Below are 14,549 nucleotides of genomic sequence, written 5' to 3' on the forward strand. Positions count from 1 at the left end.
CATTAAGTTCCCTTGCTTGTGCTGTTATTTCTTTGCCCTGTTTTGCCTCTTTTACATTGAGGGGTGTGTAGTATGTATCTGAATGCACAAAAGGTATATTTGCAAACAAAGTGAACATTAACTTTTTTCAAAGTATTCGTCAGAGGAGTCTATGCAAAGTTGCATGTGCTCAAACCAGTTAGTGAAGCAGCTGGACCATTCTGAAGCAGGTATGTCTTCTACGTGCCGGATGAAAGTCTCCGCTGCAGCTTCTGGTGATTCAGCGAATCACACGCATCTTGTACTTGATTTGTGGGAACACGAAGAAGTCACAGGGGGGCTGGTCTGGACTGTACAGAGGATAACCAAGCTCCTGGATGCATTCTTGGTCCAGAGAATCCACCACTTTCCTGGACTTGTGGGCAAGTGTATTGTCTTGATGGAGAAGGGCACAATGAGTGCGAGTGGTACTTACTACAGTGTATGCTTATGCTATTGTCAATTCTTATTTCTCTGACGTCCTAGTGGATGCTGGGAACTCCGTAAGGACCATGGGGAATAGACGGGCTCCGCAGGAGACTGGGCACTCTAAAAGAAAGATTAGGTACTATCTGGTGTGCACTGGCTCCTCCCTCTATGCCCCCTCCTCCAGACCTCAGTTAGAGTCTGTGCCTGGCCAGAGCTGGGTGCTCCTAGTGGGCTCTCCTGAGCTTTCTAGAAAAGAAAGTATTTGTTAGGTTTTTTATTTTCAGTGAGATCTGCTGGCAACAGACTCACTGCTACGTGGGACTGAGGGGAGAGAAGCAAACCTACCTGCTTGCAGCTAGCTTGTGCTTCTTAGGCTACTGGACACCATTAGCTCCAGAGGGTTCGAACACAGGGCCTGACCTCGATCGTCCGTTCCCGGAGCCGCGCCGCCGTCCCACTTGCAGAGCCAGAAGACAGAAGAGAAGCGATGAAATCGGCGGCAGAAGACTCCTGTCTTCATTAAGGTAGCGCACCGCAGCTGTGCGCCATTGCTCCCACAGCACACCACACACTCCGGTCACTGTAGGGTGCAGGGCGCTGGGGGGGGGGGGGGGTTGGGGCGCTGTGCCCTGGGCAGCAATTATAATACCTTTTGGCACTTAAAATACACATAATACAGTCTGAAAACTGTATATGTGTAAAAACCCCCGCCATTAAGTTACATAAAACGCGGGACAGAAGCCCGCTGCTGAGGGGGCGGGGCATTCTTCCTCAGCACACCAGCGCCATTTTCCCTTCACAGCTCCGCTGGAAGCAGCTCCCCAGGCTCTCCCCTGCAGTATCCTGATACAAGAAGGGTAAAAAAGAGAGGGGGGGCACATAAATTTAGGCGCAAATAAGATATTTAAGCAGCTATTGGGTAAATCACTTTTTATAGTGTAAATCCCTGTGTTATATAGCGCTGTGGTGTGTGCTGGCATACTCTCTCTGTCTCCCCAAAGGACTTTGTGGGGTCCTGTCCTCAGTCTGAGCATTCCCTGTGTGTGTGCGCGGTGTGTCGGTACGGCTGTGTCGACATGTTTGATGAGAGTTACGTGGAGGCGGAGCAGGGGCAGATAAGTGTGGTGTCGCACCCGACGGGGCCGACACCTGATTGGATGGATATGTGGAAGGTCTTAACCGACAGTGTCAACTCCTTACATAAAAGGTTCGATGACGCAGCAGCCTTGGGACAGCCGGGGTCTCAGCCCGCGCCTGCCCAGGCGACTCAGAAGCCGTCAGGGGCTCATAAACGTCCGCTAGCTCAGATGGTAGACACAGATGTCGACACGGAGTCTGACTCCAGTGTAGATGAGGATGAGACAAATGTACAGTCTACAAAAGCCATCCGATGCATGATTACTGTAATGAAAGATGTATTGCATATTTTTCTGATATTAACCCGGTTACCACCAAGAGGGGTATTATGTTTGGGTAGAAAAAGCAGCCAGTGACTTTTCCCCCATCTGATGAATTAAATGATTTGTGTGAAGAAGCATGGAGTTCCCCTGATAAGAAACTAGTGATTTCTAAGAGGTTACTGATGGCGTACCCAATCCCGCCAACGGTTAGGTTACGTTGGGAAACATCCCCTAGGGTGGACAAGGCGCTGACACGCTTATCTAAAAGGGTGGCACTGCCGTCTCAGGATACGGCCGCCCTAAAGGAGCCTGCGGATAGAAAGCAGGAAGCTATCCTGAAGTCTGTGTATACACACTCTGGTACTCTACTGAGACCTGCTATTGCTTCAGCCTGGATGTGTAGTGCTGCAGCAGCATGGACTGATACCCTTTCAGACAACATTGATTCCCTCGACAGGGATACTGTTTTGCTAACCATCGAACATATAAAAGACGTCGTCTTATATATGCGGGATGCCCAGAGGGACATTTGCCTGCTGGCATCTAGAATTAATGCAATGTCCATTTCTGCCAGGAGAGTATTATGGACTCGGCAGTGGACAGGTGATGCTGATTCTAAAAAACACATGGAGGTTTTGCCTTATAAGGGTGAGGAATTGTTTGGGGGACGGTCTCTCGGACCTCGTATCCACAGCAACTGCTGGGAACTCGACTTTTTTACCTCAGGTTCCCTCACAGCCTAAGAAAGCACCGTATTATCAAGTGCAGTCCTTTCGGCCTCAGAAAGGCAAGCGGGTCAGAGGAGCATCCTTTCTGGCCAGAGGCAAGGGTAGAGGAAAGAAGCTGCACCAGGCAGCCAGTTCCCAGGAACAAAAATCCTCCCCTGCTTCCACTAAGTCCACCGCATGACGTTGGGGCTCCACAGGCGGAGCCAGGTGCGGTGGGGGCGCGTCTCCGAAACTTCAGCAACCAGTGGGTTCGCTCACAAGTGGATCTCTGGGCTGTACAAATTGTATCTCAGGGATACAAGCTGGAGTTCGAGGCGACTCCCCCTCGCCGTTACCTCAAATCAGCCTTGCCAGCTGCTCCCAGGGAAAGGGAGGTAGTACTGGCGGCAATTCACAAGCTGTACCTCCAGCAGGTGATAATCAAGGTCCCCCTCCTTCAACAGGACAGGGGTTACTATTCCACAATGTTTGTGGTACCGAAACCGGACGGTTCGGTGAGACCCATTCTGAATTATATAAAGAAGTTCAAGTTCAAAATGGAATCGCTCAGGGCGGTTATTGCAAGCCTGGAAGAGGGGGATTTTATGGTGTCGCTGGACATCAAGGATGCTTACTTGCATGTCCCCATTTACCCACCTCACCAGGAATACCTCAGGTTTGTGGTACAGGACTGTCATTACCAATTCCAGACGTTGCCGTTTGGTCTCTCCACGGCACCGAGAATATTTACCAAGGTAATGGCCGAAATGATGATACTCCTTCGGAAATAGGGAGTTATAATTATCCCGTACTTGGACGATCTCCTCATAATGGCGAGGTCCAGAGAGCAGTTGTTGGTCAGCGTAGCACTCTCTCAGGAAGTGTTGCAACAGCACGGCTGGATTCTGACTATCCCAAAGTCGCAGCTGATTCCTGCGACGCGTCTGCTTTTCCTGGGCATGATTCTGGACACAGAACAGAAGAAGGTGTTTCTCCCGGTGGAGAAGGCCCAGGAATTGTCATCTCTGGTCAGGGACCTCCTGAAACCAAAACAGGTGTCGGTGCATCACGGCACGCGAGTCCTGGGAAAGAAGGTGGCTTCTTACGAAGCAATTCCCTTTGGCAGGTTCCATGCAAGGATCTTTCAGTGGGATCTGTTGGACAAGTGGTCCGGATCGCATCTTCAGATGCATCGGTTGATCACCCTGTCCCCAAGGGCCAGGGTGTCTCTGCTGTGGTGGCTGCAGAGTCCTCATCTTCTCGAGGGCCGCAGGTTCGGCATACAGGACTGGGTCCTGGTGACCACGGATGCAAGCCTCCGAGGATGGGGGGCAGTCACTCAGGGAAGAAACTTCCAAGGACAGTGGTCAAGTCTGGAGACTTCACTACACATAAATATACTGGAACTAAGGGCCATTTACAACGCCCTGAGTCAAGCAGAGCCCCTGCTTCAAAACCACCCAGTACTGATTCAGTCAGACAACATCACGGCGGTCGCCCATGTAAACTGCCAGGGCGGCACGAGAAGCAGGATGGCAATGGCAGAAGCCACAAGGATTCTTCGATGGGCGGAGAATCACGTGCTAGCACTGTCAGCAGTGTTCATTCCGGGAGTGGACAACTGGGAAGCAGACTTCCTCAGCAGGCACGACCTCCACCCGGGAGAGTGGGGACTTCATCAAGAAGTCTTCACACAGATTGTATATCGCTGGGAACTGCCACGGGTGGACATGATGGCGTCCCGCCTCAACAGAACGCCGGATCCTAACGGAAAAGGGCATTCCAGATGAAGTGATTCCTACGCTGATAAAAGCTAGGAAGGATGTGATAGCAAAGCATTATCACCGCATATGGCGGAAATATGTCGCTTGGTGTGAGGCCAGGAAGGCCCCAACAGAGGAATTCCAGCTGGGTCGATTTCTGCACTTTCTATAGTCAGGGGTGACTATGGGCCTAAAATTGGGGTCCATAAAGGTCCAGATTTCGGCCCTATCTATTTTCTTTCAAAATGAACTGGCTTCACTGCCTGAAGTTCAGACGTTTGTAAAGGGAGTGTTGCATATTCAGCCCCCTTTTGTGCCTCCAGTGGCACCTTGGGATCTTAACGTTGTGTTGGATTTCCTGAAATCACACTGGTTTGAGCCACTTAGGACCGTGGAGCTAAAGTATCTCACGTGGAAGGTAGTCATGCTCTTGGCCTTAGCTTCAGCTAGGCGTGTGTCAGAATTGGCGGCTTTGTCATGTAAAAGCCCGTATCTGATCTTCCATATGGACAGGGCAGAATTGAGGACTCGTCCCCAATTTCTCCCAAAGGTGGTATCAGCGTTTCATTTGAACCAACCTATTGTGGTGCATGCGGCTACTCAGGACTTTGAGGATTCCAAGTTGCTGGACGTAGTCCAGGCTTTGAAAATTTATGTTTCCAGGACGGCTGGAGGCAGGAAAACTGACTCGCTATTTATCCTGCATGCACCCAACAAGCTGGGTGCTCCTGCTTCAAAGCAAACTATTGCTCGCTGGATCTGTTGCACGATTCAGCTGGCACATTCTGCGGCTGGACTGCCGCATCCTAAATCAGTGAAAGCCCATTCCACGAGGAAGGTGGGTTCTTCTTGGGCGGCTGCCCGAGGGGTCTCGGCTTTACAGCTTTGCCGAGCTGCTACTTGGTCGGGTTCAAACACATTTGCTAAATTCTACAAGTTTGATACCCTGGCTGAGGAGGACCTTGAGTTTGCTCATTCGGTGCTGCAGAGTCATCCGCACTCTCCCGCCCGTTTGGGAGCTTTGGTATAATCCCCATGGTCCTTACGGAGTTCCCAGCATCCACTAGGACGTCAGAGAAAATAAGAATTTACTCACCGGTAATTCTATTTCTCATAGTCCGTAGTGGATGCTGGGCGCCCGTCCCAAGTGCGGACTCTCTGCAATACCTGTATATAGTTATTGCTTCACTAAAGGGTTATTGTTATGAGCCATCCGTAAAAGGAGGCTCAGTTGTTGTTCATACTGTTAACTGGGTATGGTTATCACAAGTTGTACAGTGTGATTGGTGTGGCTGGTATGAGTCTTACCCTGGATTCTAAATCCTTTCCTTGTGTCAGCTCTTCCGGGCACAGTTTCCCTAACTGAGGTCTGGAGGAGGGGCATAGAGGGAGGAGCCAGTGCACACCAGATAGTACCTAATCTTTCTTTTAGAGTGCCCAGTCTCCTGCGGAGCCCGTCTATTCCCCATTATCCTTACGGAGTTCCCAGCATCCACTACGGACTACGAGAAATAGAATTACCGGTGAGTAAATTCTTATTTTTGGCTGTTTTTCTTTTTTTATCTTTAACACTATTTCTGAAGATCTTGATGTATTGATCCGTGTATCGTTAAATATTAGTAATACTGTGTTTTGTATCTTTATTTGCTTTTTAGGATTAAATGTGGACTGCAGTTTCCGTTTTGGTTGGACTCCATTGATGTATGCTGTCAGTGTTGCCAATTTGAAAATGGTACGTGTTCTCCTGGATAGAGGAGCCAATGCCAGCTTTGAAAGGGGTATGCATAAAGATTGTTTCCATATTATCTTACTTCTCCATATTAATCTATCAATTTCTGGTCAAATAGATAAATATCCAACAGAAATGCAGCATCTGTTACATACAGATGTGTCTTTCTACATCCTTGCTGCAGTCACCTTAAACAGATTTAGTATCTCTTAGCATCTTTATGTGCTATTTATTTTTCAGTTTAAATGCATCTAAGTCGCATTGCTATGTGAATAGGCCGCACAAGCAGACTCTGCTGATTAAAATGATATGTGGCACGCCTATATTCTGTATGTGAATGTGATATTCCTGGAAATATATGGACTTTTCAAGGGTGTGAACTGGCTCCTCCCTCTATGCCCCTCCTGCAGACCTCAGTTTTAGAAATGTGCCCAGGCAGACTGGATGCACTCCAGGGGAGCTCTACTGAGTTTCTCTGAAAGACTTATGTTAGGTTTTTTATTTTCAGGGAGGACTGCTGGCAACAGTCTCCCTGCTTCGTGGGACTTAGGGGGCAGAAGTAGGAACCAACTTCCTAAATAGTTTCATGGCTCTGCTTCTGGCTGACAGGACACTATTAGCTCCTGAGGGGATGCTGAACGCTAGCTGCGGCTATTTGCTCTCTCACACAGCACGCCGTCATCCCCCTTACAGAGCCAGAAGTCAGAAGACAGTTGAGTGTAAGAAGAAAAGGATCTTCAGACATCGTGACGGCTGAAAGGTACCGCACAGCGGGCGGGAATGATGCGCGCCATGCTACCCACACACACAGGCACTGCAGGGTGCAGGGGGGGGGGGGGGGGGGTGTATGAAACCTAGTAACACTGGCATATAAGGGGCATAAGATGCTGTGGCACAGCCCTACCCCCGCCAGTATAAATATTGGTAGCATAAAGTCTGTGGGGAAACGCACCATTACGGGGGCGGGGCTTCCTCCTCAGTCAGCCAGCACACTACTTAGCGCCATTTTCTCTCCTTCCAGGCTGCAGAGAAGAACGCTGGTCATCCTCCACTGCTGAACTAAGTATCAGGGTGCAAAATCAGGGGGGGCATAGTGAAATTTGGTGCTATCATGGTGTAATTATCATTATAAAAGCGCTGCAGGTCTGTGGGCATTTTGTGTTTCACAGACATTTTATTGCTGGCGCTGGGTTGTGAACTGGCAAATCCTGTCTGTGTCCTCCTGACACATTTTACTGTGGGTCTGTCCCCTATAAGTCCCGGAGTGTCTGTGGTGTGGTTGTGCACGTGTGTGACATGTCTGAGGCAGGGAGCTCTTCCACTGAGGGAGCCATTTTAGGGACACAGAGTTGTAATGTGGTGGCTCTGCCGGCACACCATGAGCCTGAGTGGGTGAAAGAATTACGTGATAGTGTGAATCATATCGGTACGAGATTAGATAAGTCTGAGTCTCATGCAGAAAGCTGGAGAAAATCACTGGAAGATGTGATTTTCTCTGACGTCCTAGTGGATGCTGGGAACTCCGTAAGGACCATGGGGAATAGCGGCTCCGCAGGAGACTGGGCACAACTAAGAAAGATTTAGGACTACCTGGTGTGCACTGGCTCCTCCCTCTATGCCCCTCCTCCAGACCTCAGTTAGAATTTTGTGCCCGGCCGAGCTGGATGCACACTAGGGGCTCTCCTGAGTTCCTAGAAAAGAAAGTATATTTTAGGTTTTTTATTTTCAGTGAGATCTGCTGGCAACAGACTCACTGCTACGTGGGACTAAGGGGAGAGATGCGGACCTACCTGCTTGCAGCTAGCTTGGGCTTCTAGGCTACTGGACACCATTAGCTCCAGAGGGATCGAACACAGGCCCAGCCTCGGTCGTCCGGTCCCGGAGCTGCGCCGCCGTCCCCCTTACAGAGCCAGAAGCAAGAAGACGTTCCTGGAAATCGGCGGCAGAAGACTTCGGTCTTCATCAAGGTAGCGCACAGCACTGCAGCTGTGCGCCATTGCTCCCCATGCACACCACGTACTCCGGTCACTGATGGGTGCAGGGCGCTGGGGGGGGGGGGGGGGGGCGCCCTGGGCTGCAATATGAGTACCTTGCTGGCAAATACCACATAATATAGTCATAAAGACTATATATGTTTAAAATACCCCTGCCAAATATACATTTAAAGAAGCGGGAGAAGTCCGCCGGAAAAGGGGCGGGGCTATCTCCCTCAGCACACTGGCGCCATTTTCCCTCACAGCTCCGCTGGAAGGACGCTCCCAAGGCTCTCCCCTGCAGTTTCCAGACTACATAGGGTAAAAAAGAGAGGGGGGGCACTAAATTTAGGCGCATATAATATATATATATATATATATAGCTGCTATAGGGAAAAATCACTTGTGTAGTGTGTATCCCTGCATTATATAGCGCTCTGGTGTGTGCTGGCATACTCTCTCTCTGTCTCCCCAAAGGACTTTGTGGGGTCCTGTACTCGTTCTGAGCATTCCCTGTGTGTGTGCGGTGTGTCGGTACGGCTGTGTCGACATGTTTGATGAGGAGGCTTATGTGGAGGCGGAGCAGGGGCCGATAAATGTGATGTCACCCCCTGCGGGGTCGACACCTGAATGGATGGACATGTGGAAGGAATTACGTGACAGTGTCAACTCCTTACATAAAAGGTTTGACGACATAGCAGATGTGGGACAGCCGACTTCTCAGCTCGTGCCTGCGCAGGCGTCTCAAAAGCCATCAGGGGCTCTAAAACGCCCGCTACCTCAGATGGCAGACACAGATGTCGACACGGATACTGACTCCAGTGTCGACGATGATGAGACTAGTGTACATTCCAATAGAGCCACCCGTTACATGATTACGGCAATGAAGAATGTGTTGCACATTTCTGATATTACCCCAGGTACCTCAAAAAAGGGTATTATGTTTGGGGAGAAAAAACTACCAGTGGTTTTTCCCCCTTCTGATGAATTAAATGAAGTATGTGAAGAAGCGTGGGTTTCCCTCGATAAGAAACTGTTAATTTCTAAAAAGTTACTAATGGCGTACCCTTTCCCGCCAGAGGATAGGTCACGTTGGGAGACATCCCCTAGGGTGGATAAAGCGCTCACACGCCTGTCAAAGAAGGTGGCACTACCGTCTCCGGACACGGCCGCCCTAAAGGAACCTGCTGATAGGAAGCAGGAGGCTATCCTGAAGTCTGTATATACACACTCAGGAATTATACTATATTGCTTCAGCATGGATGTGCAGTGCTGCAGCTGCGTGGTCAGATTCCCTGTCGGAAAACATTGATACCCTAGACAGGGACACTATATTGCTAACCGTAGAGCATATTAAAGACGCTGTCTTATACATGAGAGATCCACAGAGGGATATTTGCCGGCTGGCATCTAAAATAAACGCAATGTTCATTTCTGCCAGGAGAGGATTGTGGACTCGGCAGTGGACAGGAGATGCAGATTCTAATAGGCACATGGAAGTTTTGCCTTACAAGGGTGAGGAGTTGTTTGGGGATGGTCTCTCGGACCTCGTTTCCACAGCAACAGCTGGGAAGTCAGCATTTTTACCCCATGTTCCCTCACAGCCAAAGAAAGCACCGTATTATCAGGTACAGTCCTTTCGGCCCCAGAAAGGCAAGCGGGTTAGAGGCGCGTCCTTTCTGCCCAGAGGCAGAGGTAGAGGGAAAAAGCTGCAACATACAGCCAGTTCCCAGGAACAAAAGTCCTCCCCCGCTTCCTCTAAGTCCACCGCATGACGCTGGGGCTCCACAGGCGGAGCCAGGTACGGTGGGGGCCCGTCTCAAGAACTTCAGCAACCAGTGGGCTCGTTCACGGGTGGATCCCTGGATTCTACAGGTAGTATCTCAGGGGTACAAGCTGGAATTCGAGACGTCTCCCCCTCGCCGTTTCCTCAAATCTGCCTTGCCGACAGCTTCCCCAGACAGGCAGTGCTGGAGGCGATTCACAAGCTGTATTCTCAGCAGGTGATAATCAAGGTACCCCTCCTTCAACAAGGACGGGGTTACTATTCCACAATGTTTGTGGCACCGAAACCGGACAGTTCGGTGAGACCCATTTTAAATTTAAAATCTTTGAACACTTATATCAGAAGGTTCAAGTTAAAGATGGGATCGCTTAGAGCGGTGATTGCAAGCCTGGACGAGGGGGATTACATGGTGTCACTGGACATCAAGGATGCTTACCTGCATGTCCCCATTTACCCTCACCAGGAGCACCTCAGATTTGTGGTACAGGACTGTCATTACCAATTCCAGACGTTGCCGTTTGGTCTGTCCACGGCACCGAGGGTATTTACCAAGGTAATGGCCGAAATGATGATACTCCTTCGGAAAAAGGGAGTTTTAATTATCCCGTACTTGAACGATCTCCTTATAAAGGCGAGGTCCAGGGAACAGTTGTTGATCGGAGTAGCACTAGCTCGGGAAGTGCTACAACAGCACGGCTGGATCCTGAATATTCCAAAGTCGCAGCTGGTTCCTACAACGCGTCTACTGTTCCTGGGGATGGTTCTGGACACAGAACAGAAAAAAGTGTTTCTCCCGGAGGAGAAGGCCAAGGAGTTATCGTCTCTAGTCAGAGATCTCCTAAAACCAAAACAGGTGTCGGTGCACCACTGCACGCGAGTCCTGGGAAAGATGGTGGCTTCTTACGAAGCAATTCCATTCGGAAGGTTCCATGCAAGGATCTTTCAGTGGGATCTGTTGGACAAGTGGTCCGGGTCGCATCTTCAGATACATCGGCTGATAACCCTGTCTCCAAGGGCCAGGATGTCGCTACTGTGGTGGCTGCAGAGTGCTCATCTTCTAGAGGGCCGCAGATTCGGCATACAGGACTGGATCCTGGTGACCACGGATGCCAGCCTTCGAGGTTGGGGGGCAGTCACACAGGGAAGAAACTTCCAAGGACTATGGACAAGTCAGGAGACTTCCCTACACATAAATATTCTGGAACTAAGGGCCATTTACAATGCCCTAAGTCAGGCAAGACCCCTGCTTCAACACCAGCCGGTGCTGATACAATCAGACAACATCACGGCGGTCGCCCATGTAAACCGTCAGGGCGGCACAAGAAGCAGGATGGCGATGGCAGAAGCCACAAGGATTCTCCGATGGGCGGAAAATCATGTGTTAGCACTGTCAGCAGTGTTCATTCCGGGAGTGGTCAACTGGGAAGCAGACTTCCTCAGCTGGCACGACCTTCACCCGGGAGAGTGGGGACTTCATCCAGAAGTCTTCCAAATGATTGTACACTGTTGGGAAAGGCCACAGGTGGACATGATGGCGTCCCGCCTCAACAAAAAGCTAAAAAGATATTGCGCCAGGTCAAGGGACCCTCAGGCGATAGCTGTGGACGCTCTAGTGACACCGTGGGTGTACCAGTCGGTTTATGTGTTCCCTTCTCTGCCTCTCATACCCAAGGTACTGAGAATAATAAGGAGAGGAGTAAGAACTATACTTGTGGTTCGGATTGGCCAAGAAGAGCTTGGTACCCAGAACTTCATGAAATGATCTCAGAGGACCCATGGCCTCTGCCGCTCAGACAGGACCTGCTGCAGCAGGGACCCTGTCTGTTCCAAGACTTACCGCGACTGCGTTTGACGGCATGGCGGTTGAACGCCGGATCCTGAAGGAAAAGGGCATTCCGGAGGAAGTCATCCCTACGCTGATTAAAGCTAGGAAGGAGGTGACCGCAAACCATTATCACCGCATATGGCGAAAAATATGTTGCGTGGTGTGAGGCCAGAAGGGCCCCAACGGAGGAATTTCAGCTGGGTCGATTTCTGCACTTCCTACAGTCAGGGGTGACTATGGGCCTCAAATTAGGTTCCATTAAGGTCCAGATTTCGGCTCTGTCGATTTTCTTCCAAAAAGAACTGGCTTCACTGCCTTAGGTTCAGACGTTTGTTAAAGAAGTGCTGCATATTCAGCCCCCTTTTGTGCCTCCAGTGGCACCTTGGGATCTCAACTTGGTGTTGGATTTCCTTAAGTCACATTGGTTTGAGCCACTTAAAACCGTGGAACTAAAATATCTCACGTGGAAAGTGGTCATGCTGTTGGCCTTGGCTTCGGCCAGGCGTGTATCAGAATTGGCGGCTTTGTCATGTAAAAGCCCTTATCTGATTTTCCATATGGATAGGGCAGAATTGAGGACTCGTCCCCAATTTCTTCCTAAGGTGGTATCTGCTTTTCATTTGAACCAACCTATTGTGGTGCCTGCGGCTACTAAGGACTTGGAGGATTCCAAGTTGCTGGACGTAGTCAGGGCCCTGAAAATCTATGTTTCCAGGACAACTGGAGTCAGGAAAACTGACTCGCTATTTATCCTGTATGCGCCCAACAAGCTGGGTGCTCCTGCTTCAAAGCAGTCTATTGCTCGCTGGATCTGTAGTACGATTCAACTTGCACATTCTGCGGCTGGACTGCCGCATCCTAAATCTGTAAAAGCCCATTCCACGAGGAAAGTGGGCTCTTCTTGGGCGGCTGCCCGAGGGGTCTCGGCTTTACAACTTTGCCGAGCTGCTACTTGGTCGGGTTCAAACACGTTTGCTAAGTTCTACAAGTTTGATACCCTGGCTGAGGAGGACCTTGCTTTTGCTCATTCGGTGCTGCAGAGTCATCCGCACTCTCCCGCCAGTTTGGGAGCTTTGGTATAATCCCCATGGTCCTTACGGAGTTCCCAGCATCCACTAGGACGTCAGAGAAAATAAGAATTTACTCACCGGTAATTCTATTTCTCGTAGTCCGTAGTGGATGCTGGGCGCCCATCCCAAGTGCGGATTGTCTGCAATACTTGTATATAGTTATTGCCTAACTAAAGGGTTATTGTTTAGAGCCATCTGTTGAGAGGCTCAGTTATTTTTCATACTGTTAACTGGGTATAGTATCACGAGTTATACGGTGTGATTGGTGTGGCTGGTATGAGTCTTACCCGGGATTCCAAAATCCTTTCCTTATTGTGTCAGCTCTTCCGGGCACAGTATCCTAACTGAGGTCTGGAGGAGGGGCATAGAGGGAGGAGTCAGTGCACACCAGCTAGTCCTAAATCTTTCTTAGTTGTGCCCAGTCTCCTGCGGAGCCGCTATTCCCCATGGTCCTTACGGAGTTCCCAGCATCCACTACGGACTACGAGAAATAGAATTACCGGTGAGTAAATTCTTATTTTTAGTGGTGCTGTTTTTTCATCCGCAGCCGACCCCTCTGGGTCACATAAACGACCATTTGCACAAATAGTACAAACTGATACTGATACGGACTCTGATTCCTGTGTCAACACTAGTGATTCCAGGGGAATAGATCCTAAATTGGCAAAAAGCATTCAGTACATGATTGTTGCTATAAGGGAGGTTTTGGAAGTTACGGAAGCCCCTCCTGTACCTCAGGAGAAGGCTTATTTTTATAAAGAAAAGAAAATTAATGTAACTTTCCCTCCGTCTCACAAGCTAAATACTCTCTTTGAGGGAATTTGGGCAAACCCTGAAAAGAAATTTCAGATTCCCAAAAGGATTCAGGTTGCTTATCCTTTCCCGGCAGAGGACAGGAAAAGGTGGGAGTCACCCCCGGTTTTAGACAGTGCCCTGTCACGCTTAACAAAAAAGGTGATTCTCCCTGCACCTGGGACGGCGTCACTAAAGGAGCCAGCAGACCACAAGTTGGAAACTACGTTAAAATCTATTTATGTGGCCAATGGTACACTGCTCAGGCCCACCATTGCTTGCGCGTGGATGAGTAGTGCTATCGAAAAAAGGTCAGATAACTTGTCATCTGAAATTGACACGATAGATAGAGACGAGATTCACCTAAAGTTAGGTCATATTAAAGACGCTGCGGCATACATGCTAGAAGCCATGAAGGATATTGGGCTTTTAGGTTCAAAAGCCGCTACCATGGCAGTCTCGGCTCGGAGGGCGTTGTGGATTCGCCAGTGGAATGCGGACGCAGATTCCAAAAGAAATATGGAGGCTCTCCCGTATAAAGGTGAGGCCTTGTTTGGAGATGGGCCAGATGCGTTGGTCTCTGTGGCTACCGCAGGTAAGTCGACATTTTTTCCTTATGCTCCTGCACTGGCGAAAAAGACATATCACTCTCAGATGCAGTCCTTTCGGCCCAACAAATACAAAAAGGCCAAAGGTTCCCCCTTCTTTGCAGGTAGAGGAAGGGGACGAGGAAAAAAGCCTGCAGCGTCTCCCGGATCGCAGGAGCAGAAGTCCACCCCTGCTTCTGCCAAATCTGCAGCATGACGCTGGGGCTCTCTTGCGGGATTCTGCTCGGGTGGGAGCACGTCTGAAACTTTTCAGTCAGGTCTGGGGTCAATCTGTCCTGGACCCATGGGTCTTGCAAATAGTGTCCCATGGATACAAATTAGAGTTTCAAGACGTCCCCCCATGCCGATTTTTCAAATCAATCTTGCCAGCTTCTCTTCCGGACAGAGAAGTTGTAACAGCTGCGATTCAAAAATTATGTCAGGATCAAGTAATTGTCCTGGTTCCCGTG

The 14,549-nt window shown here is 49.7% G+C and overlaps 1 protein-coding gene across 4 annotated transcripts in view; it reads left to right on the top strand.

Moving 5' to 3' along the window:
- Positions 1-14,549, top strand: part of ASZ1 (ankyrin repeat, SAM and basic leucine zipper domain containing 1) — a 508,155-nt gene that overhangs the window by 108,191 nt on the left and 385,415 nt on the right. For all 4 annotated transcript variants that reach the window (XM_063930479.1, XM_063930476.1, XM_063930477.1 and 1 more), the window contains exon 3: positions 5,973-6,095. In XM_063930479.1, coding sequence (XP_063786549.1) covers positions 5,973-6,095 — 123 coding nt within the window. The remainder of the gene's footprint in view (positions 1-5,972; positions 6,096-14,549) is intronic.

The sequence above is a fragment of the Pseudophryne corroboree genome, chromosome 6, assembly GCF_028390025.1.
Source record: "Pseudophryne corroboree isolate aPseCor3 chromosome 6, aPseCor3.hap2, whole genome shotgun sequence".
Classification (NCBI taxonomy): Eukaryota; Metazoa; Chordata; class Amphibia; order Anura; family Myobatrachidae; genus Pseudophryne; species Pseudophryne corroboree.